The following is a 25035-nucleotide window of genomic DNA, read 5'->3' as shown; positions in this document are numbered from 1 at the left end:
TAATACAATGTAAAGGACACAATGGGAAGTGTACATCATGCCCTAGATTTTTGCACCAAAATCTTTGGCTTTAAAGCCCAACTAGACTGCAGTTCTCTCACTCCCTTATTGGAAATTATACAGTGTATGGGTGGAGGCAGAGCACCATTCCTTTTCAATTAGACTGAGCCCTTTTTCCAATCTCCCTTAAGATAACAGCAGAGGCTTTTTTCAAACACACATAAATAAAATACAACACTTGACTATTCACAATAGGGTAAACAATGGTAGACCAAATACATTCAGAAAGAGCTGAGTGGAGGGGCCTAATTTGGAAGACTGAACATACACAAGGGACTCAGTCAGGATAGAAGCAGTAAGATTTCTATCAGTGCGTTTATGTGCTGGAAATGAGACCCAAACGGCAGAAAAACAGATCCCAAAGGAAGCGTACACTGAGACGCAATGGCCTGCATATAACGGGGGTCAACACAGAGGTGCTGAGGGGCATTTTCACGGCCGGGTGAAGCCCTAATCTGCCCTTTAGCTGCTACATATGTGTTAGGACACACACAGAGAGGGCACTGGTGACAGCTGGGGACAAGATTGCATTGCCATCCTTCCCATTTATGATGTGAATATACTTCCTCTTTATTAAAAAAAAGAAATATATAATTTCCCCCTTTTGTAACTGTATGGATAGATAAAGTACAAATGGTCAAAGACTTTGCAGTTGGGGGCTCTCATGGTGTAGTGAGGCTCAGTCCTCGTCGCAACAGACCCGGGTTTGAATCAGGTCCGGGTCATTCTCTGCATCACTCCCGGCTTTGCCCCATTTCATCTCCATCTCTCCGCATTATAAAAAAAAATTGCCGCCGATTATGCCCTGTTATGGAATGCAACAGCTCTCATATTTCCGGCTGAGGCAAATGTTGCGGCAGTAAATCCATATTGTAGCATGCCGATTGTACCTCTGAGGTTCTTGTTAGGTAATAATACAGGGAGTGACATTTTTGAAACCTGTTCTGCAACATCTAACGGTGACACACCCATCAGGAATTTGTTCCTTATTGTAACAATGGAAAAGCTGAAACAAGAACTTGTAGTCAATAGTCATACTCTGCCGTGTACGTGTTACAGACGCATTTATGACGGCTGCCTACTGCACCTGCAGCCCACCTGGTTCCTCCTGAAGGCCAGCTCCTCGTGCTTTAGCAGGCGTAACTGACATACAAAAAGCCCTAAATGTGATACTTTTAGCCATAATGTGTTTGACTTGAAGACTTAATGTACGCCTGGTCAGAGGCAGAGCAATGCACACAGCAGACACAAAGAGCCATGCCATTTGATATGAGGGGGGGGGGGGGGGTGCAATCAGACTTGTGAATGGACTTCTTTGTAACCTGTCATGGGACTTGAGAATGGCCAAAAAGATAATTCTCTCTTCCTCAACATGATCTTTGAGGCAGGGCTAGATGTCAAAGCAGCAAAATGGAATTTGGATTACTTTACAAACTTCCCTTGAGAAATCTCTTACCGAGTATGAGAAAATATGGATTGTGTTGCATGTACTTATAACCAGACTATTACAAGAATTAGCAGAAAACTTAGAGATGAATGTTTTTCTCAGATTCTGCTCTGGAGTTTTAATGATCAATGTGGCTAATTAATAATAAAACTAAATGAAAACTCAAAGTTAATGTCCTTTAACAAAAAACGAGAGCCATTACTACAGACTATCTGAGGTAAGTTTTGGTGCAATGAGAAAACAGAGCAATGCAGCATTAAGAGCTAAAGACGTATGAGCAAAGCATGAGGGGAATTCCTGACCAGCTGCCTATTTAACAGGTTCTCTAAACTTATTCTATACAGATAAGACAAACTTTATGCTTCTAGTTCATGAAGTATAATTACTGACTGGATAGGATATTGCCCTCAATCAGAAAGAAAAACACATTAGAATGTTGTTCTAATGTTTCTGATGTGGCAAAGGGCGACATAATTACCGTAGAGAGCATAATCTAAGATTGGTATAGGGCAGGCAGGGCAGGCAGTGTGGTGGGGGTGAGTCACCGCAAACTTAAGAAACTGTCAGGACCTCTAAATCTCCATCTGTTCACTTAGTTAAACCCCTACAAATACCATGCAGACCTATCCACTCCCAGCAGCCCCAAACTAAATGCATTATATAAATACGTTTTGTTTATTATTAGTGTAAAACCAGTTACCAAATCCCTGTGTTAAATGTAGTGGCTTTATTAGCCGTGCTTGACTGTTCTATATGTTTGTGTCTGTGTCCTAGCACAGTTTGGAGCCAAAGTAAGTGAGAGTTTGTGCAGGTGTTACATTTAGTTGTTCAATTTCAATCCATGGCATATATTACATGGCTGGCAGGCAATAAGCAGCCACTATTCATCCATACTTGTGTGGGATAAACAAAGGAGAAAAAAAATGGCTGACAAGTCCAGAGCCTCATCTTTGACTTGAATATACAGTCAAGTTCAAAGGAAGGAGCACACAACTGCATTAAAGGCATGTAGACTCTTACTCACTTATGAGCTCGTTATGGTAATGCCTTCATCACCATACAGTCCGTGCCCTTGTTCAGGGCCCCGTACGGGTCTGACCTCTCACACTGCTCCCTCTCAGAAGTCCCATATGCTTTGTGTCTGCACGCTATGCATCCACTGCGACCACACAAGACATTTCTGTCACCGCGCATTTATGTCTCCTTGTTGAAGCCAGTACCACACTTGGAGACTGTGTCTGTTAGATGTCGGGGCTGGAGTATTAAGGTGTATCCGCGAGGCGCGTGATGCTGTATTTCTGGGGACATTCACCAGGTACACTGGATAACTGACAGATGAGATGTGACTCAAGTGAAGGGAACGCACTGTGTGCCTGCAAGTATAGGCCCATGGTCTTGTTTCCACGAAGTGGTGTGGTATGGTGAGGCTCTGCACACATTTATTTTTGCGTTTCCACTGTCAAAAGTAACAGTTTGCTTACCTAAATATCAAGCCTTCCCAAAGGATCCCAAAACGTTGGAGCTACAAACTGCAGTCAGTTGATTGGTCAACACAATAGTAATCTGTGCTCAGTGGAAATGAGGCATAATTATGAAAATAAGGTCTGTCTTTATGTCAAGAAAAGGTGTGTACTACAAGACATGTTAAAAATCTCTCTGTGTCTGAATGAGAAACTGTCTGTCCATCTGGTCCAAAACAGTGAAGCCAAAAGCCAAGTTTTGGTCCCCAGTGTAGTTATGCACAAAGCCATCTATTATCATACTAACCCAGAGAGGGCTGATCTAAAAAAAGTAACACGTATGGTTAAAAACAGACACATTCAAAAACACAAACGCATCTAATGCTGGACGATGGAGAAAAAAAGTTCCTTTGTTTATGATTCCCAGAAGGAAACAGGCAGCCCAGTCTCTACACTTCGGCCTCTGTTGACCTCGCCTTTTAACAATCTTTATAAGTGAGTGCGCCACTTGCTACAGCCATTAAATACGATAGACTGACGATGGCTACTACTGACCACCAGTCTATCAGGACAAACTCCTCGATATGTCACAATCACAGTCAGTGTCCTAATAACAAACAATGCATTGAACTGAATGAAGAAAGGAGAAAGTCGAGCAAGCAACTACTTTGTTCCACAGCTCCGGAGGGCTATATGGAAAAAACACAGACCAACAAGAATTCTGCTCTTCTTAAAATAAACTCTTTGGGCGTGCAGAAAGAACTTTTGTCATGTTTTAAATAGTGGGCGTGTGGGTGGGGACAGCAAGCGTTGCAACTCATTCCACGCATGCCTACCCACACTGCATCTAATCCAACCTGCCACTCATGCCCTTACTTCAGGCGACGTGTAGTGTGTGTGCCAGCTGTTTTGGTGGAGGGACAGTCTTTCATAATATGTACATATCCACACTGTAGCCAGAGACAACCATCGGAACTACTGTTGACTGGATTCCATACAACCACGGCTCATTTACCTTCACACTCTATTTCCTTTTACTCAAGTTCATTTGTAAATACACTCTGCAATGCAAAGATGAAAGGTTGAGTCAGCAATTCTGGAAAATGATTGTTGTCAAAATAATTTTTTCAATATCAGTGAACATCTTACGATCTACCTATGTGAGCTGAACAGAATCTGGTGTGACACAGCCTAGGCTCTGTAAACTTGGTGTGTAAACAAAGGGGGGCCCACCGTAGCTAGCAACATGCCAGTAAACAGAGCCAAGGCTGTGTTTTAATACCAGATTTTTTTCTCCAGTGCACACAGAGTATGGACAGATATTCACTGATTTTGACAAAGTGATTTTGACTCTTACTACTTTGCAACATTGTGACTTAAACTTGGAGCTGACCCTCCCTGACATTGTTATCCTTATTCACCCACATAAGCACAGTGACATAACAAAACAAATGTACTCAGCAATGCGTGGTTTAAACAGTAGACACTGTTTTGCTACTATTACAACACTACAGGGAAGAATGACCAAACCCATTTCCAAGTAGGTAAGGAAGGAGGTGCCCTTGCTAGGAAAGGCAGGACCCAAGCAGGTGATATCTTGCCAGTTCCTCCTATCACCTGTGGGTAACCTTTGCTTTTCAAACTGGGTAATTAAACATCAACTACAAGTGTGAGGTGGTGGTGCAGGGTGAATCTGGCACATTTAAACAGCAGAACCCCATCCACAAACAGACAGCTCAGTAAGGGGAATGATACACATTGCTGATTGTGAACCCTGCATACCTTTGGTAGCTCTTTGAGTTGGTTGGCATCGAGGAGAAGCTCTTCCAGGCTGCGACTGTAACGGAATACCTCATCGGGGACCGTCTGCAGGCTGCAATTCCGCTTGTCCACCGACTCGACGTGGCGGTTGCAGCGCCACAGGGGGATACACTTCAGCATGTCCGGCCGCCTTGGGGGATTTGGTCGCCGGTGCTACTGAAATCTCCGCATCGGGAGTGGGGAAGGTCGGTGGGAGAGAGTCCTACTTTGTGGGAGTGAGACCACTCAATGTCAAATCACTTACAGTGTCCCCAAGACGATCCTGTACCCTTAACAAGGAGGCCGAAATCCACTTAAGAGACACAAAAATAATCCCCTTCGATCTGTTAGCGATATTCCCAGGTTTAGTTCAGCTGCCTTCAAAGAAAGGGTTGTCAGCAGGTCCGCCTGCGCGTCATCCACCCCGGAATTACAATTCACATACACAAGACTTGAGATCTCCCGCTTGGCTGGGGTGTTCACCCCCACTTTCTTGCACGCACTTACTCACGTAGACGTTAGCTTGTTTTGCTACCGCCACCATCCCTGTATGAGACCGAAGATCCGCCGTGGCTATCTAGAAACCATACAGCCAACGATCCAGCTATGCAGAAACGTTGCTGGGAGTGTCGTCGTCTTGAGTGGCGACTGTTAACACAACCACTTGGCATAGAATTCAGATGAACTACGAGCACAAAAACGGCTACCACAACCCGTGGAGCGAGTCGGAAGAGATTAACCCGCGTATGGCTGCGCGAGGATGTGCTCGTGCTCACCGGCTGTGTTGTTAGCAGGCTAGTAACCGTTGAACGCCTTTGTGGCTAGCAGCCGTTAGCCTACACTAAAGTATAACGAAAGCTACGGAAGCCCCTTGTTAACCGGATAATTGCGTGTAGTCGCAACATCCCAAAAGACGTAAAATAAACTATATTGCCGCTGTTTTTAAATGGCGTAGGTAAAAACGCCAGCAGCGACAGCGAGAGCTTCAGCAACAGCCGCGCATCTCTCCACTCGTTGAGTCTAGGCAGGCCGGTTTGGCGTGTGGGGGGCTGGGCTCGGTTGGAGCTTGGAGCTTGGAGCTCGAGCCGACCTAGGCCACACACGTTACTATGTAGCGACACTTAGCGGCGGGTACATACCAGTCCAAGTTGTTTGATGTTATTAATTTATTATTAATGTAGGCTATTATTTATACTTGTAATTTTGAAATATTTTATTTGTTATTATTTAACTATTTATTTTGCCAACATTTTTACTATAAATATTAATACACTTTATTTACTGTATAGGAGCTTTCATACAATAAATGTAACTCAAAGTGCTTATAGAAATGTAATGCACAAATAGCTTTACATTACATTATACGTGGAATTAACGTTAAAATATGTATAAAATGGCATCAGAGAATGATATTGAAAATAGTAGATAAAGTAGGCATCAAATGTCTGTACCTAGATGGGCCTGCCGGTTGCAGAACATAAATTAATGACTTGGGGTGCATCTGAGATTAGAAGGGATGCAAAAAATATATAATTATGCAATTTGAGAAATATTTCAATGTATAATTTCTAAACTTCACTATACCTACTATGTTTGTTTAACATAGTAATCTCCTATGTCTGACATACAAATAGAGCTGCTCTCCACAACCAACTCTTGGGGCTCCGGAGCAGGGCCACCTTTCTAAAATCACTTTGTTCAGTTTACTTGCTCTGATGCTGCCCTGCCCCCAACAGATGGCTGCATAGAAAACTGCACTTTCTACAACAGACTGGTATAATATTTGCACCACACTTTGAATGAATGACTTCAGCTTCCGAGTAGAATCTGCTTTGTTCTGCCCGTTCCCAGCCTCCATGTTACAGTACAGTCTGTTGTTGCTGTCAACGATCAGGTATTGTAGCCTTCCACCACTTCAACCTCTTCTCCCATGATGTAAATTGTTCAGTAAAAAAGACAAATTACTTTACAAAAGGTTGCATTTCCTTGAGCAAATTGCCAATAATTTGCACAGTCTATTCATTCATTGTAACGGTTACTTAATTGTTAATTGTTACTGCATCATCCAAAATAAGGACTTTACCAGGTTCTGTGTACTCAAGTATAAAAGCCAAAGAAGTAAAATCCTGCATATATAGGCCATGATTTTAAATATTTAATTGATTGCTTTACTCTTTGAACCATTACATCCCTGCTTGGTGTAAACTTCATGCAGGAAATACCAATTGCTAAAAAGATTAAGAATTTGCAGCATCTTATACATTTGTCAAACATCCAATTACAAGGTATTCTCCATTAACTCACTCTTAGTGGGTGAAACTCCATGAGGCAAACTTAAGATAAAAAATGTACATGAATAAAACCTCTGTCGAAAGGTAATTACTGTTAGGTGTTTGATAAGTTATTCACTAGCATTTGAGAATAACAAATGCAAATGGTTTTTCCTTATAAACCCAATTATATGTTCTACAAGCTGAACACAATATCTTCACTAACAACCATTCATAAAAAATTAACCACACTTTTTTACGGACAAAAAAATAACCTTTAATTGTAGAAAAAAAAATTAAAAACATGTTAACATGTCCCAACAATTTCACAAAAGAAACAAACAAAACCAATAAACAAAACAAAACAAACAAAAAGGAGCTAAAGCAGGAAAACCTAATTGTTATACAAGTTCGGATTACAGAAATTTGAAACTTGCAGCAAAAAGGAGTTTTCACAGATCACAAAGCTGACACGTGACTATTTGTAATGAATGCCCAAATGGGGCGTTCAATATCAACAGCAATTTAAAAAAAAGAAAAGAAAAACCATAATTACAAATTTCAGAGGCCCACATCTTTAGCTGCAGTGACCACGGCTAAAATGAGTTTGGGCGACAGGTATTTGGGATGGGGGGCTTGTTAACCATGTCATAATTTACGCAGAAAGGTCACTGCTGTTAAAACGGTCTTGGTCATACACCTCTGCGACAACTTTGCGACCCCCAAACCAGCGGTCATTGAGGGCCTGAATGGCTTTGTTCATCTCTGAAGCCATAGAAAACTCTACAAAGATTTTGACAATAACATCTGCATCCTCCTCTTCTCCTTGCTTTTCCTGGTATATGATCACTCTGTTGACGTTGCCAAACTTCCCGCACTCTTCTGTCACCTCGCCCTCCAGGTCGTCATCAATGTCCTCTGGTCCAACCATATTTCGAAGTACCATCACCGTTGACTGAAAATAAAAAGCAGTAAATAAAATCTTCCATCAAGGCAGTTTGATTTTCTATTCACCCCTCCTTTAGCGTATTCTCACCTCTGATTTTCTAAGCAGTTTCTGCATCACCATATGTCTGGCGCTACTGCCGGAGATGCTCATATGTTCTTGGTCACTCAACATCTCCTGGCCTGTGCCGTCCTGCTGCAGCTCATCCTTCTCTTCTTTCTTCTCTTGTTGGTTGTTGTTAACTTGATTCGACAGGACCGGCGGTGACGCGAGGACAGGGTTTACGAGACCAACCTGGGGTAGCACTGGTATGGGGGGACGAGCTGGAGTCACACCTGGCAAGAAGGCAAGGCAGGCAGTCAGGGACTTAAAATGTGCAAGTAGGAACACACTCTTAAAAACAAAAATGGTAAATTAAATATTGAGCCTTTCAAATCAAATTAACGACTTGTCTGGTTTCTCATTTAGCAGTTTTTACCACTGCAAACAATGAGTGTGTTAAAAATTGCAATAGTTTGACAATTTAAAATGCCTTCTTCGATTATCACCCATTAACTCCAGTTTTTAGGACCTAGAAACAAAGAAGTCCACATTAGGCTAAACTTATATTATTCCTTAAACTTCAGATGTTAAAAAGTGGCACACCTTTTAAAACAATAGGTTAAACCTTCTAACGCTATGTTTAAACTGCTAAATTCAGATTAAATAAACGCCTGCCGTTATAAAAAAAAAAAGGACTCACTCATGTGTTGATACAGACCTGTGATGACCCCTGGTGCCTGGGCAGCCATAACAGCCTGAGGTATTCCCATTTGCTGACCGAGAAGTTGGGGCGCAGCTAACGCCCCCAGGACTGATGCACCGGCCACAGCCTCCTTGAGAGAGGGGGGCCGAAGACATTAGGTAAGGGAAACACAAGGAAAACAGCACAAGGCAGCACAGTCAACGATCACACAGCATTGCACATGAGTGAGCTCAACTATGACTCTCCTTAGTAAGAATCAAGGTCAACAAAATCACATAGGTAAAAATTTACTAACAAAACCATTGACTATTCTCAGCAGGTCATGAATATACAGCAATGATGTCTAACAACTTTTAGAACCGGACATTTTCTGCTATACAGTTAAACTGACTGTTCACACTGAAAAGTAGCTGCCAATGTGTTTGTGTTAAATAAGAAAGACTCTTAGCTTAGAGAGGGAATGGGAGAAGTTTCTATGCAGTGTATAATTTACAAAAGGAAATTCAATCTACAGATTATATTGGTGTTTTGAACACATTAAACTGGATTTAAAAATTGATTAAGCTCAGAATGTCTCATATTGTCAGGCTGTTTCAGTGACACTGTCAGGGCAACAACTGTTTTTATGTGATACTTCAAAAAAACTATCCTTTTCTTAATCACCTTATTTAAACAATTCTATGCCCATATTATCGGTGCTTTAGTGTCAATTCTAGCTAGATCTGGGTTATATTTACCTGGAAGGCCATTAAATCCCTTTGGAAGGGATTCATACTTGCCTGGGCCGTTATCTTAGCGGTGGCTGCCGCTGCAGCCACAGCTGCAGCAGGCGGCAGACCACCAGGGGTCGTGGGGGTCAGTAGGGGCATGGGCGGAGTCACTGCTTTGCCCACCCGTAGGTACTGACCCCCCAGGTCAAAGAGGTTCATAGAAGACACAGCGTCCAAGGCTGACTGAGGCTTTTCATACTCTGCAAGTGAATAAAATAGTAGTTAACAGCAGCGCTTCGGTAATGCAAAGAGCACGAGCGAATGAGGAGCTCTCCAGCTCACCAATGAAGCCAAAGCCTCTGTGTCGCCCTGTGGTGGGGTCTCTGGCTAACGTGCAAGACTTGATCCTTCCGAAGGCCTCAAACACACTCTTGATGTCATCGTCCGACAGGTCAGGATGGACCGACGCAACGTAGATCCGGTTAAAGGCGCGCGCCTCCTCTGCCAGCTGGTCAATGATGGGTTGCGCCTGACCGATGTTACTTGGCCGCCCAACCTATAGCACAGATCATACCAGCAGGGCTACTGAGTAAGGGGTGTATAGAACCAACCGAGAACGCACTCCCGCAAATTCTAAATCACTGCAGCGCCACCGAGGTAAGTCAAAGCCACTTTCGTCCTACAATAACACAATGCTATCAAGTAAAGTATTCTCTGGTTATGTTTAGGTACGTTCCATTACCACACTTTTGTAACCTGGGTCATTCTTTTACTTCTATACTGGACACCAGGTACAAATACAACACTAAAATTACATAAGATTACGGAACACTAAACTGAACAATTATTAAATTCAAATGTAGTTCCCCTATAGCCTGGTGATACCAGCCTGATAGCAGGCTCGTCTCATCAGGCTACAAGTTCACTTTTTCTTCATTTGAAACGACAAATTTGGAACCAGTCTGACGGTCAGGCATGTCCGTCAGCTGAACAACAACACAGATTCATCCGATCACTGCACTCACAATTAGATCTTTCAGTTATGTAAAAAAGACAATTAGCCAGCTTTCATTACTTTAGTACAAAACAATACAACTTATTTATCATTACCAAATACCAAAAAAAAATAAAAATGTTTTGCAAATAAGTGCTACACTATCAAACAAGGAACTGCAGATTTATTTTTTAAACAGCATCTTCATGCAGTGTCACTGGCTGAGCTAGTGGCAAACAACGAAATGGGAACGCATTGTCTCACGTAATGGATGTTCCCTCAGACAACATCCTTCCTTTTGCAAAAATACATTTAAAAAACTAAAACTGAGCTTCCTATGTAAGACGAGCGTCTAAGTGGGACTGGGATCTGTACTACAGATGGGGCGGCCAAGCAACACCAACCAGGCGCAGCCCATCATCAGCACATCATGGACAAAGAGCGACGGCACGCGCCGCCTGGCATCCTACTGGAACTGGAGCTAAAATAGCTTTGATGACATCATGGAAGCATAACACACATCACAACAGACAGAACACTTCGCATACACTCAGACACACACACGCACCTGGGAATCGGACACAGAAGCAGAGAGACATTAGTAACATGAGTAATTTACGTATCACAAAAGCACTCCATTAATTTTTTTTTTACTGAGTATACCAAATGGCAGGAAGAAAAACAAATGCCTGGTTAAACAAACTACAACACAAAAGTATTGATGAGATGTATTAGGCTTGGGCCAAGACCCCAAGAGATACTCATCCAGACTACTTACCTTAATGTTTCTCCCGCCCAACATGACGGAGTTCATCTGCTCCAGAGCCAGCTGGGCAGCCTCTGGCACGTCATACTCCACGAAGGCAAACCCCTGCACAGTCAGACAAAATGAGAGAAAAAAAGCAGACCATAACAAACATTCAAGTCTTAGACGGCTTTAAGTGAAACAGCAGAATTTAATTCACACTTGATTAATAACACCGACCTTATGTTTCATTGTAACAGAGTCCCAAGACATGTCAATGCTCTTGATTGGACCGAAGGGGGCAAAGGCCTGTCTGATGGTGTCCTCGCCCAGCTCATAGTATATAGAACCCACATATACCCGACACATGATGGCTAGAGCACGCTGCCGCTGAGCTGCCACCTGCCAACCAGGGAAAAACGCCTGATAAGCATTAGAGAGTAAAAGAAACTAGGTCAATCACACACACACACACAAATAATAAATGTGTATTTTCTACTGTGCTTGATTTCCCCATAAACAGTTAAGAGGTCAATTGCAAGTAAGGGGGTCTGGACAGGTAAATACGGTAATAATGGGTAACTAATTAATGGACTATATGCTGTGCTAACATATTATATTACAGTTATAATTATTGATGTCACCACTTGTTATTACAATGTGGTGTCTTTTTCATTAACATTGAACAAACATACTTAAATGATTGACATGCACAACCCTCACAAATATGTGGCTTCAGTAACTGACCTGTAGTCCGGGGATGCAAGTAAGGTAACAAATGTAATCGTGGAGTTCAAACAAAATCCATAAAGTTGTGATGAAAGTATTTCAAACTTTCTCCTGAAGTCTAAGGGGAGTGGTGGGTTTAACTACTGAAAGTTTCTTTGCTTTACTGATGCCTTTAAGTCATTCTGCTTCTTCTAATTTCATTATATTAACAACAAACGTAACATGTGCCTAATTCATGACATAGGTAAGAGTTGTCTTGTTCATGGACAGAGAAAAACTTGACTTTGAGATGACCAAAAAGATCCCCGTTCCAGCAGTTCTCTCATTTTGGTCCATTAAAAGGGATTGCTATCCCTCTTTCGTCCCATGCCAAAAAGCTTCTGTTTTTAAATCAAGCATATTTTGTTTCAAGACAAGTGACTTTTCCAACATTTATTAACTAATTTAAAAAGCCTGTTAACAGCCAAATAGCTTTGGCCATTTTCTTTTTAAAGAAATACAAGCAAATAATCCTTTTGTGACTCAAGCAAACAAATATACGTGCTCCAACAATTAACAGTCATTCTCACAAAGGATTATTGATGTAGGTAAACTAGCAGTAAAAAGCCATGTTTCTTACAAAATATGATTTTTTTTAGTTAAATAAAAAAGGCATGGGTTGGTGCCAAAGCAACCAGTAAAAGAAGGGTAACAGTCCTTTTCCATTGGGAATGCACATAGAAAAATATTTAATAATCTATTGACCGATTGTAAAGGTGAGAGAGGATCTCCAAAGCCCATTGTCACTGCTGCCATCTGAAAGACAGTAAAGATGAAAAAAGTGCTGAAAAGTAAGTTAGATATCCCTTAGCTATGCTTTTTCAAAATAGTCATTGCTTTGCTAAATAGACAGTGGTTAGGCTAACACTAGACACTCCCTCTAAACAACATACAGTTTGGGGGAGTTGCCCCCCCCCCCTATCAAAATGACATATTACTACACAGCAATAAACATTAACAAGTTCCCTTTAAAAGGGCAAATATTTTAACATGATAAGCAATGCCTTCATGATGATCATCTCCATCTGAAAAAGAACATAAGAAAAAGCAACAGCACACTGTCTTTTTCAGGCCATGGTGGGTGGAAGAAGGGAGTTAAATATTCCTAGAGTTTTACAAAAAAAAAACAACATCCGAGGCAAGAGATGTCTGAGATACTAATGTCCAATAATACTAAGATATTTTGTCTAGAATCAAGTCTCACAGGCAACATGTGTATTACAAACTTCTTTGGCTGTCTGTTTGTTAGAGTACCAAAATGTTTACACATCTCACCTGCAGGTTGGTGAGTTGCTGTTGTTGATGGGCGATGGTCTGCTTCACCAACACACTCTTAATGCTTTGTTCCATGGCATACTTCTTTGCCTGGGAAAGAAAGAAAAAAAGTCACTACCTGTAAAGTTATGTAAATGCACACAAAAAACAGCCGATTCATTCAAAGGGCACATTTAGCGAGATACTGCATGTCAGGCGTTTCCTACCCTCTGAAGTGCCTCCTGCTGCTCTGGTGTGAGAGGCGGAAGGCCAAGCTTGGCGCCTGTGCCCTGTCCATTCTCCATTGTCAGAGCTTCACCACCCTGTGAATAAAAACAACATTTTATGATAAAATAATTAAATGTACACCCATAGTAGTATGTATACCCACCATTTAATTCCCCAAGTAAGACAATTCCTGTATTTTAATTCCTGTATCATAAGAATCTAACATTTGGAAATATTTGTTGTTTTGTCAACCTTAACCTTACTAAAATAAAAAGGCCAAGGAAGATTGTTTTAATGTGCCAGAGGAATAGTGGCATTATCCTGAATGATCATGGCCACATTTAGAAAGCAAGAGCCATTTTGAAGGCAAAGGCAATCCGGTCTTACCCTCAACATGCAGAGTTTTGAGATGCACATTTTTCCAAGAGGTCCAAATCAAACATATTTAAAAATGTGTGCCCTGAGCTATTGGGTTGTTGAAAAAAACTGTGGTAGTAGTAGTTGCACTTAAACGAATTATCATATATTCCTTCTGCTTTTCTTGTCCATCAAATGTTATTTTACTACGATTGTTTGTAGGATGTTTACTTATGTCTACATTTATGGTTAAATGTGTTGTCTTTACTACTACTACTGCTGCTGTATGCCAACCAAATTGCCCATTGGGGACAATAAAGATTATCAAATGAAAATGAAAAATCCACACCACGTTAACATTACAGCATGTAGCATTTAAATGGACATACACCCAGATTTAGACCAGGTGGGACCAGACGAACTCCTTACCTACTACGCAACCAGACTGAGGCCACCAGACTGAGGCAGGAAAGCCCCCGAGGGGAAGAAGACTGATGGGGAAGCTTTAACAATTCAACAAATTCTAGGGAAAATAAAACATGCCTTCAGACTAACAATAAGAGAAACGGGCAGCTGGCAGTATATTTAACATTGCAATCTACACAAAATCATCCCATCTTTCTTTATATTTGTCGGCTCTGAGATTAGCGTGATGCACATGGATGCTAATCATACAAGAACATACGTGGGCTCGGTAAATAGGCAATAATAACGTGCTCTTAATCTTTAACGAAAACGTATTTAGCTTAAGTCACTGGGATATTAACTATGATCTATATGCATAAACGTTTGTGACGTAAACTGCATAGTTATTACAAAAATACGCCATAAACGATTAGCGAGGCCTGGTTTCCATTCTGCTAATGTTAGCTTTGTTGCTAGCGGATATTAGCTAGCATGCATTGTTATGCCGCGCGAAGTAAGCCACATTTTTCCCACTTAAAATTTATTTTGCAGGATATTAAGCATCGTTAAAAAATAAATGTTACCAGATTTCGCGTTACACGTACGCATCGTCCATTATAGCTGAATAACGCTAATGCGTCTCTTTATCCATAAATGTACTTACCGCAGTCTCCGTAACCGCCATACGCACAACGTCTTCGAGAGGCCTGCACGTCACAACACTCGCGAGATCTACACGTTTTCAGTCGACGATATCGCGATAGATGAGGCCACGCGTTGAGGTTGAAATGGAGGGATATAATAGGTCCATGGCTCCATGGAGGGATAGTAGGGAGGGAGTACTATTATGCAGAGAATAGGTCACCCGATAAGGAATTTTAACTGTATAACTGTATAAAGATGAGTTAACATATTTTGGTGGGTGTTCACTAAAATTATGACCCTCGTACAGATCCTTAAAAGGTCTTCAATCCAAAAAAGAGGGCATTAATTAGTACTAAAAAGTATTTATTTTCTTAGTTTAAATCAGCTCAATGTTTATTTTTCCAATGTTTCCTGTTCATGTTAGCACCTTGTAACAGAGATACGAACAAAATCAATATTTCACTATGCACCTTTTGTGTTTCTTGTCAATTCTGATATAACATTGGCTTCAGGCTCTCTTGATAACGTTTGACTCAAATTATATAAACCAAATTTTATTGTTCTCCCAATAACAAGTTATTATAAATTGTAGATGGATACTGTTTTCTAATACCTTTTACATTTATTAATCCTAAAATGTAAGATCTACTGTTCCGTTTGCTAAATGTGTTAATATAGCGCTGTTGCTGTGATTTAACCCATGTATATACAGTCTATGGATATAACCTAAAAGGAGTGAAGAGAGACAATGCTTTTTTGAGTGATACATTTTTTTTTTAAATCAATTTAATACATATACCAAGAAATTCGAGATGCCTATTGAATGTTGTGTGAATCATAATAATATCTTGCCACAATTATTATTTTTAGAAAATGTGTTAATGTAAAAAAAAATATCAATATTTAATCAGTAGTAGTTAACTAAGAATATCCAACATTACATCCTTAATACATCTCAATTAATTTCCGACACAACCAACATGTCACATAATGTTTATTTTCATGTATTTAATTGCAGTAGCTACAATATTTAACAAAGGTTTTAAGTAGAACACATCCAAAAGGCAAGTTTCATTCAACAGATTCACAGGAAACAAAAAATGTCATTCGTCATAAGATAAGACTGATATGGATGTAGTTGTTTTTTCCATGTTTGCACAGTCGAAACATTCATTTTCTTGGTCAGGTCTCCTCTGGAACGGAGCTGACAAAGGCAAAATGCAAAGTATTGAATGGTTGCAGGCTATTAAGACATGCAGCTTACCAGATAAAATGAGAGCAATAGTGGCATTGCTTTGCATTGTAAGTTCATCTTAAAGTAAACCCCTTTAATAGCCACAAACAAATATGTACACCAAACCCTTTATAGGTGAATGCCTGCGAGTATTCAGGGCTTCTGTCTTCAGAGATGCACTGATGAGAAGGCTTGACACAGAGTAGAGTAAGTAAGTACTGTAAGCAATGACTGTACAGCAGAGTAACTGTTATGAAACAAATGAAGCAGAGCTAAGTGAGACGGGAAAACAAGATTAGAACGCCTGAAGACCGGTCAGACATTTCTCTTGTTTTTTCCTTTTCAGTTTTTTGTTTCGGAAAAATCCACCCAAATGGTGTTGTGTTAACAGTGCCAAGATTGGGCATCTTGGCAAGGAAATCTGTCAGAGTTGTTTTCTATTTTTGTGTTTGCGTGGGCTGCAGTGCAATCAATTCCAAAGCTGATATTGTCTGAAATAAAAACTACATTGGAAACAAACGCGATCAAAGCAATATATTCCATCCAAGATGAGTTTTTATCACCTGCAGCCAATGGAAACCACTACAAGTTAGCACTATTACATTGATTGCAAAAACACTAACGCTATACATTTCGGGGTAGATTTTACTTCACCCTCAACACATTTACAAAACAAACATGGTGTTAGAGAAAGCATTTGATGGTTTGGGGCGTACCACAATTATATTATATCAACAATATGGCATTTTTTTTCTTAACAAGTCTTAAGTAAGCAACACCCTTCTTCCCATTTATATAAGACTATGATTTTACTTCATGTGATGTGATCCAATTTTTATTTTAAACAAGCTGCTGCAGAAAGCATGATCGTCAATATATCCAATACACAGCAGCTCTCTTAATGGAGCTGCCATTACTGGGGTGTCAATCTCATCTCCAGATTCACACATGCTGACTCTCTGCTCTCATGATAGGGGATCAAGTCAATCAATAAATATGTATATATTTTTTTACTTTAAGAGTCAGCCGGACAGAGTTTAAATTCATAATTCAATGATGTTTCATTGGGAACCTTTCACCTCAGTACATTGCCATATCAGGCACTTTGCTTTGCAAGTCTTTGGCTTTCAGAACATGTGCATGGGGGAAACCCCTTAAGAGCACTACAGGCTAAAAGAGACGCATTGTCCCATTGCTTGTCACTACATTTAGGCATGGCGCGTTTAGCTTTGGGAGAAATACGCTTTAACCCAGGAGTGCAGTGAGATGTGATGACTTTGCAGCTCATGAAAAGTAATGAAAAACCGGCTTGTGCAAAGCATCTATTGCTCACAGTTAAACAGAAATAAATAGGTCAAATGAATGAGTATTAACAGTGCATGTTGGACGGAATATGAAATTCCTGCAACGGCAAAAAACTGTAGGTTCTGGCTTCCAAGGGAGAGAGGCTTTTAGTAAAGGACTTTGTTTACAATTCAGAGGAGATGGTCACCTATCAACATGGACATTGGAGTGCAAACAAGACTTATTATGAGCAATATAACATCTTTCTGAAAACGTAGCTGCTGCATTTGTCAGTAAAACATATCCGTTCTGTATAGTGGCATTATGGGAAAAACCCTAAGCTGTCAAGATTTCTTAAGGCATGATAGCCCTTTCAAGGCAATCTTCCACTGCTTTGTGGGATCACTGGACACAGACGTGATGCCTCTGGATCCTTTGGGTCCTGGCTCAGAGCTGGCGTTTCCTCCTTTTTTCTCTCTCGGATGAGTTACTGACAGTCAAGGCCCAGCCAGCCTCCTTCTAAAATTGTCCCATTTTTTCTTTTAAATCCCAAGCTGGTTCAGTTCCCATAACTCTCTTAAGTTTCCAGCTGTGGGATCCTGCACGCTGCCCTCTCCCTTCCACCATCTGTGTGGTCAACGCCGGTGGCCCCTCTGTCTGTCTGGGCGAGCCGCTGTCCTGACCCCGGTTCCTCACTGTGTGCTCCCGGCCGCCAGCGCACGTACCCGGTGTCGGCTGATGGCATCCTCCAGGTATCCCGCTACCTTCTCAATGTCCTCCTATACACAAAGCACACAGGGCATTTATTAAGACCAGATATGACATGGCAATGCTATTTAATTAGTTCCATTGTTTGAATAAAAATGCAAAGATCACATTGTTGTATCTACCTCATTTATGAAGGCGTAGTGAACAAGCTCACTGGCGAGGTCTTTGGAGCTGTCCGCTGAAAGTTTAACATTAAATATGTCAGTAACAAAACAATCTGCAATTAAAATGTATGTGTAAATTGGAGATTTATTGGAGTTTTTTTTTTTTTTTAAATTTAGTATATTTATGACTTGTTTAGAAGTCTTTGGGAGGAAGCGGTGGGCTTGGGTCTGAGAGCCAGAGGCCAGAGAAGTTGGATTGTAATGAGAAACTGACTGAGGCTGTGGTAATTTTCATGGAATGTAAGAGAACTGTGGAACAATGCTTTCTTTGTCCTTACTCACTTGGAAGGATGTCGCAGCTTAGCTGCCTGTGAAGTTTGTCATCCATCTTCAGAAACAAAGAGAGCTAGGGAGAAATCAAAAATCAAATCAGACTTAAGTCAATAAATCAAGCTGGATTACTGTTTTAACCACAATAACCAAACAAACCATCTAAAACAAATGTTGAAGGAAAATAACTGGCAATGTGTGTGACTCACATGAGTTTTGGTCCCTTCTTCATTTGACTCCAAATTACAGTGTATCTGAACGACCTACAGCACAGTCAGAGAGTAAAAACAGCAACTTGAGGACACAGTGAAAACATTTATATTTGGGTGATTAACAGATGTGTACACAAACACATGCAGGTCCCATTACATATATTTACATAAACAACACACACAACGACTTTCCTAACATTACAGTAACAACACATTTTTAATGTAGGGGCATTAAATGAAAATACACATAATACAAATACTGCTAAACCAGAAATTTGACCGACTCAAGCATCACATACAGGTTGTTTCTGTGTGTGGGGGACATCTTGAAAGTCTTACCTTCCTGCTTTCTGTCTCCTGGGGTTCAGGAGTGGGCGTCTTCACCGTCTCAACCTGCTCATGGGACAAGGAGAGGGCGCGGGGGACCGGGTGAGGCCTGGACGAGGCAAAGTTCATCAATGGGTAAATCCCATTCCTAAAGACGGGAAAAAGGATGAAAATATTGTACTACGGGAATCATTTACACTGATTCATAAAGGAGTTGTATACCGTTCTTGCACTTACTTGACGTCCTCCAGAAACTTGTCAAGTTCCAAAGGAGACACGTGGGAATATCTACGAGACAAGATGAGACACACACGGAAGAGGACAGTGAGCGTGGTGCTTGGCATGTCACTGAAATATTCCCAGAAGAAATAAGGTGAGTGAGTGGGATTTTACTTGAGCTGAACTCCCTCTCTGTCTTCATGTCTGATCTCCGCCATGAGGCCGTTGGGGTCAAAAGACTTGGTTTTCTCCTCAACGCAGTTTTCCGGAAGCAAGTCTGTGGATCCAAAGACAAGTTTTGGACATAAGTAAAAAGACTTAAAATGCAAATACACTTTTGGTACAATTTTAAAACCTGCTTGAAGGTGATAGCATTGATCTGCTGCACATAGGAACCAGTAAAATGTGGGGACTGAGAGAGGGGCTTTCATGTGGTAAATGTGGCGTAATGCGGAGGTGAGAAACTCACACTGGTTGTTGATGAAGCAGTGGGCGGCCAGCAGTTTGAGGGAGTGCACCTCGAACAGGACGCGGTGGAACAGAAGGTCGTGAGCCGTGGGACGGATCTTGGCTTCTTGACGCAGACAGGACTGGGTGAACTCCTGCAGGAACATAAATTATACCAACACATTACCGCATGACTGTACAGTGTGACCCAGTTTACCGAGCAGTACTATTTATTCTCCATTTGATAAGAGGCATTTTTCACCAAAACATTCACTTTTAAACTGTGCAAAGTTTCTGTATGTAGTATGAAATAAACCCAGGCAATTGTCAATAGAGTAGCGTGGGTCTGTTTGTCTTGATCTCCATGTTTTCTTTGGGTATGTGTGTATACTATTTAGGACACGAAGTATTTCTGACACTCACTCTCATGAGATGGTCTTCCAGAGATTGACCCGCATTGACGATGGCCTCCTTGGACACGGCAGTATCACCATTGGCCTGGATCTCCAACACTGCCATCTAGGGGGACAAGTTATCTGTTAACAAGCTCACACATTGACACACACAGACGGGAACGGTTACGGATCCGTTTCTCTCACCTCCAGAGCACAGATGCCAAAGGAGAAAATGTCTATGGCATAGTCATCTTCGCCAGCTACGAACAGATATAAGGGAGAAGCAAAGATGAGGGAGGTTAGGCTGATAGATAACTTGAAGGAAAAGCTTCCCCTTGACATTTAAATGTAGTCATTATTTAGTTTTAACACACAGTGAGTCAGTCTCTGTAAGATTGAACCATATTGACAAAACATATTTGACCAATCTCATCTTTTTACAGCTGTACAGCACAACATATTACATTCATTGTCTGCAAGTAATTTGTGTGGAACAATAACAATGTTTTGTTTCACAATCACTTCATCATGTTCTTATTAGGTCACACACTTCCCACAATTCTCTGGTGAACATGGCTGCAAAAGGCCTATTTTACATTGATGTAAGGATCCGGCCTGCATTTATTGTGAGAAAAGGATAATATGGAAAGACATGGGTCACAAAATGTATGAAAAAAAAAAATAATAATAAAGTCCTCAGAAAAGTTGCACCCAAACTACGCTCCATCACACTAACCTCCATATTCTGGAGCAAAAAAATGCAGATTCCTCTGCTCGTCGCGATTCTGCCTCGCTTTATTTTGGACACTGGCATCCGGAAACACTGGCAAGAGGAGATAAAGATTACACAGATATGTAAGCTGGGATAAACCGACCGATAGATATTACAACCATGACAAGGGATATCTACTTAAAAAACTGAAATTTCTTACCATTAACAAAAAGCCGATGCCACACTATGGAAAAGAAAATGAAGCATAATTGAGATATTGTTTTACTGTTTGGTTAAGCAGCAGATATTTATAATAGTGAATCTAGAAATTCTCAACATTGGTGGCCAATGCTGATTGTAGTAACAGAAAAAGCCCTGTGGGGAGCAGACCTGAGCCAATCTTGATGAGGCCGTTGTGCTGAATGAAGATTGTGTCGCATGTCAGGTTGCCATGGATTATCGGCGGGTCACAAGAGTGCAGATAACTGTCGGTAAACAATAAGACGTGTGGTGGTTAATGACATGGCCTGGACGATAGAAAGCTCTCATGATTAAATCCCGGGGAAGAAATCAGTCAGTACCTGAGGGCAGAGAGAATCTGGGTGCACCATCTCTTCCAGGCCTAAAAGGCAGTACGACAGAGCAACATGAATCCTCTAAAGACACAAATTGTACTCCACTAAGGAGCATATGGAAAATTTACACTGCACTGTTATACACTACAATACAATATTTCTCAATTATTCTCACGTGAGTAATATCAAACATAGCAGCAGCACTTTTTTATTTCGCTGTTCATGGCTTTGCATTATTGAGTGGACAGCAGGAGATGTAGAAAAACAGAAGAGAGAGAGAGAGAGAGAGAGAGAGAGAGAGAGAGAGAGAGAGAGAGAGAGAGAGAGAGAGAGAGAGAGGCGGGATAAATTGCAGGCAGGTTTCAACCCTAGAAACCAGCAAGGATTGGATATATGTCCTCTTACATAATCTGTAATCCTACAGGAAATATGCATCTGAAAAGTGAGTGGTCTGCATTACCCCGTGCCACCACCGTAGGACAGACTGGGTAAAGAACAAGCAAACACAGTACGTGACCTGAGTGAAAAACACAGACCTTCACATTCATAGTCTTGTGGTTCTTCTTGGTTTTCTTCAGAAATTGCTTGAGGCTGCCCGACGACATGTATTCTGTAATGAATATGACCTGTGTGTGTGGTGGGGGGAGGAAGACAGGGGGAGGAGGGAAAACTGTTATGTCACAAGTGTGTGGAGAGAGTAATAAAAAGACTAGACAGGATAAGAAGTCATTACCCGCGCCTGGCTCTCCTGCATGTCCAGCCAGTACTTGTGGAACTTGACGATGTTGGGATGTTCCACCTGCATCAGGTTCTCAAACATCTCCTTGATCTTCTCCTATAGAAAAAAAAACATACATCAGATCACATGTTTATAGCACACCCTTGTCCAGATGAGGCATTTGAAATAATCGATTGGTTGTTTCAAGCTTCACCAAAGCAGAAATGAAGGTTCTGTTGGGGGAAACATATTTTATGTTTCAAGATATTTTGAAGCTTTTATTCTGAAATGTATACATATGTTTTATACATATGTGTTTAGGGATGAAGCAGATCCTGGGAAAAGAACACAACAAAAGAATATTTCATTTTCAGCTTTTAAACTTTAAAAAGAGATTGCTTAAAAGATCATAAATAAAATTAGAACAGTAATTGATTTCTCTTTTCTTCTATTATACCTATTGCCCCTAATGTCCTTGGTAAAAGCTTCAATAAGCTTAGCAAAGAAGGAAAAACTCATTGAAATATTTTTGACTGAGAAGAGGCTGCAGGCTAACCCTCCAAAGAAAGACGACTGGAGTCCCACTGTCGATTAAACCAAACGTATGAAGAACACCTGCAAGTTTGAAATGTAAAGCACATCATGTCAGTTTACCTCTAGTGCTTTGAAGACCTTCTTGTCGGAGAAGAGCACCTCGTTCCACACCACCTCCACGCCCTCCTCTGTGTCCATGGCCAGGGATGCACTCTCCACACCTGGGACATTACCTTGGCTCACCTGCAGGGGGCAGACAGAAACACATACAGGGCTTGATAATGGAAGCACTGGCACTGCAAAATCACACAACATTAAACCTGCATTAAAGGATTTTATTTTTTGCCACTTTCGGGGAAGAAGTAAAGACCCCAGCCCGTGAACACAACACTGCCATTGTCTTATAAAGTTAGATATAGCAAACAGATGCTTCTTTACAAATCCAGATACATAGCGACGATAGCATTTATTTGGAGTCATTTTTGTTTCCATATGATGAATTTTACTCCAATATTCTCTCACATTTCTACCTCTGACTTGGTCTCCAGCAACTTAACAAACGACATATCCGATTCTTTACATGCTAAATGCTCCACTATATGTTTACCAGCAAGTCACTTCATTTCTCTTTCTGTCATAAAGTTAAAGCTATGAAATACAGTTGCAGAGTGTGGAACCAAAACAATGTGCTGAAAGATGATTGGATGCTCTGTTATTTGTAAAAAAACTGACCCCGTTTATAGGGCAGTAGTTAATACATTTTCCTTTACGAATACTCAACTAAAAAGCACGTCTAAATTAGAAAGCATCTGCTAAAAAGCTCCTTATAATCATTTCACACATCTCTGACAATGGCAGCTCCATTAATAAACAGTTGAATCTACTGTCTATAAGGTTCTATTAAAAAAACAATCAAATTCAGCTCTCTATCTGTTAATGCACTAGCATGGATAGATGGGAGGGGAAGTGAGGTTATGTAAGCCAGCTATACCATGATGTGGAGTGAAGAGGGGTGACAGGATGAGCAGCAGCTTGTGTAGTGAGTGAAGAGATGGATTACAAGCAGACAGCGAGAGAGAAAGAGAGAGAGCGTGGGGATTGAGGGATTAATAGAGGTGAGACACGGGCCACAAGATGGAGGAGGCTGCACCAAAGCTATAAAAACTGCTCATGGCAGGACAATGCAGCCTCAGCGTATAACCTTCTGATACCTCTCTGCAGTAGAAGTGGTGCTGTGAGTAGGTACACTGGTTTAACCTTGATGCAATGCTCTGAATTCCTACTAATCCAGCATCTCGTGTTTGACAATTGGCGTTGTTTCCAGAGGTCGGCAGGTTCAAACTCTCAATTCATTAGCTGCCCCTCCCCCCAAGGATTTCCAAGATTTTACTACGCAAGTGTTTTTTTTCACATTCTGAGGCCTGTACCACGAAGCGAGATTAACAGGTTGGCTAGGTATGCTGAGTCTAAAGCTCTAGCTTCCATTGTCAAAAAGGCGACTCTGTTTTCAACCTGCCTACTTTACGGTAGCTAGTCATGCATGCTTAACCTGCTACGAGGAGGTCATGTTCAGATTTTGGAATTGAAATCAGCCATAAAAAGCCCCCACCCTTTTGATAATAGACTACTTTGGGAAATCCTTTGAGCCTGACGATATTCTATATAAGCGAAATACTGCAGATTCACACTGAGGGAACAAGTAAACTTTAGCATTACACAGCATTTGTTTTGCCATAGAGACCAAAGGTAAATATGCAGAAAACATGAAATACTGTATGCAGGGCAAATTACAATTTGTTCTTGTTATCACTGAACTACTGAGTATATCCATAGTGTTCCCTGCCAGTCGCACAAAATTGCAACAACAACAAAAAAGCCTTCTAAAAAAATGGCAGGTATGGCTATCATATATGAATAGTTCACCATATAGGCTATTATCAATCAGTATGACGTTTACTTGCATATGAAATGCGATGGTAGGCAAATAGCTGCTGCACAGTAGACTTGACATTTTACATAAATATTCACAAACAGCACAGACTTTGAAATAAATTAGTATACAGGTATTTAACACTAATAATTCCTAACTTATTTGACTGGCCCAAAAATTTAAGGGATTCGTGCATATCGCTAACTATGAGACAGCGTCAGACCTACATGCAGTTTTTGAATAAAGTGTTTGAATCTCCTGTGTCGTGTATACAATGCAAAAGCTCTGCAATGCAATGTGCCAGACACCCTTTTATGGGAATGAACACAGAGCCCAAAGATTAAAACCTTGGTTAATAAAAGAAAGTTGATAACCACTGTCCTGATACCAATCATTTTAGAATTGGGTCTTA

At 41.0% G+C, this 25035-nt stretch overlaps 3 protein-coding genes across 19 annotated transcripts in view; all 3 read right to left on the bottom strand.

The window, feature by feature from the left end:
• The window catches only part of scrib (scribble planar cell polarity protein), a 69162-nt gene extending 63381 nt beyond the window's left edge, over window positions 1–5781 (bottom strand). For all 14 annotated transcript variants that reach the window (XM_080050230.1, XM_080050240.1, XM_080050231.1 and 11 more), the window contains exon 1: window positions 4750–5781. In XM_080050230.1, coding sequence (XP_079906356.1) covers window positions 4750–4908 — 159 coding nt within the window. In that variant the 5' untranslated portion in view covers window positions 4909–5781. The remainder of the gene's footprint in view (window positions 1–4749) is intronic.
• A 1485-nt stretch (window positions 5782–7266) lies between these two features.
• On the bottom strand, window positions 7267–14911 carry LOC307267857 (poly(U)-binding-splicing factor PUF60-like). Of its 4 annotated transcripts, none has more exons than XM_080050299.1 (11): window positions 14854–14911; window positions 13427–13522; window positions 13221–13310; window positions 12651–12701; window positions 11418–11579; window positions 11211–11303; window positions 9781–9994; window positions 9508–9698; window positions 8726–8858; window positions 8074–8318; window positions 7267–7992 (listed from the first exon to the last, which is right to left on the bottom strand). In XM_080050299.1, exons 1-11 carry the CDS (start codon window positions 14872–14874, stop codon window positions 7693–7695), a joined length of 1596 nt encoding a protein of 531 aa, XP_079906425.1. In that variant the 5' UTR covers window positions 14875–14911; the 3' UTR covers window positions 7267–7692. The 4 variants fall into 4 exon arrangements, with proteins under 4 accessions (XP_079906425.1, XP_079906423.1, XP_079906424.1 ...); XM_080050297.1 differs by having other exon boundaries at window positions 7268–7992; window positions 9466–9698; XM_080050298.1 differs by having other exon boundaries at window positions 7268–7992; window positions 8744–8858; window positions 9466–9698.
• Window positions 14912–15632: 721 nt separating this feature from the next.
• The window catches only part of nrbp2b (nuclear receptor binding protein 2b), a 33947-nt gene continuing 24544 nt past the window's right edge, over window positions 15633–25035 (bottom strand). The window contains exons 2-18 of the mRNA XM_080050396.1: window positions 22814–22936; window positions 22175–22276; window positions 21978–22067; window positions 21448–21488; window positions 21257–21351; window positions 21087–21110; window positions 20891–20977; window positions 20359–20414; window positions 20183–20278; window positions 19782–19914; window positions 19487–19589; window positions 19331–19381; window positions 19106–19241; window positions 18764–18817; window positions 18567–18630; window positions 18243–18298; window positions 15633–18131 (exon numbers count right to left, since the gene is read on the bottom strand). Of these exons, the coding sequence (XP_079906522.1) occupies window positions 18045–18131; window positions 18243–18298; window positions 18567–18630; window positions 18764–18817; window positions 19106–19241; window positions 19331–19381; window positions 19487–19589; window positions 19782–19914; window positions 20183–20278; window positions 20359–20414; window positions 20891–20977; window positions 21087–21110; window positions 21257–21351; window positions 21448–21488; window positions 21978–22067; window positions 22175–22276; window positions 22814–22936 (1398 nt within the window). The 3' untranslated portion in view covers window positions 15633–18044. The remainder of the gene's footprint in view (window positions 18132–18242; window positions 18299–18566; window positions 18631–18763; window positions 18818–19105; window positions 19242–19330; window positions 19382–19486; window positions 19590–19781; window positions 19915–20182; window positions 20279–20358; window positions 20415–20890; window positions 20978–21086; window positions 21111–21256; window positions 21352–21447; window positions 21489–21977; window positions 22068–22174; window positions 22277–22813; window positions 22937–25035) is intronic.

This window comes from Ammodytes marinus, assembly GCF_949987685.1.
Source record: "Ammodytes marinus genome assembly, chromosome: 21".
Classification (NCBI taxonomy): domain Eukaryota; kingdom Metazoa; phylum Chordata; class Actinopteri; order Uranoscopiformes; family Ammodytidae; genus Ammodytes; species Ammodytes marinus.
This window is presented reverse-complemented; position numbering and strand designations above follow the sequence as displayed.

What these genes read in the sequence shown, in the direction of transcription:
- LOC307267857 (XM_080050297.1), bottom strand. Translation starts at nt 14,874, where the DNA reads ATGGCGGTTACGGAGACTGCG. An exon ending in CTCTCTCACCTTTACAATCG is followed by an intron (nt 11,580 to 12,650) that starts GTCAATAGATTA and finishes CCTGGTTGGCAG; the next exon opens with GTGGCAGCTCAGCGGCAGCG. An exon ending in CAGAGGCTTTGGCTTCATTG is followed by an intron (nt 9,699 to 9,780) that starts GTGAGCTGGAGA and finishes ATTCACTTGCAG; the next exon opens with AGTATGAAAAGCCTCAGTCA.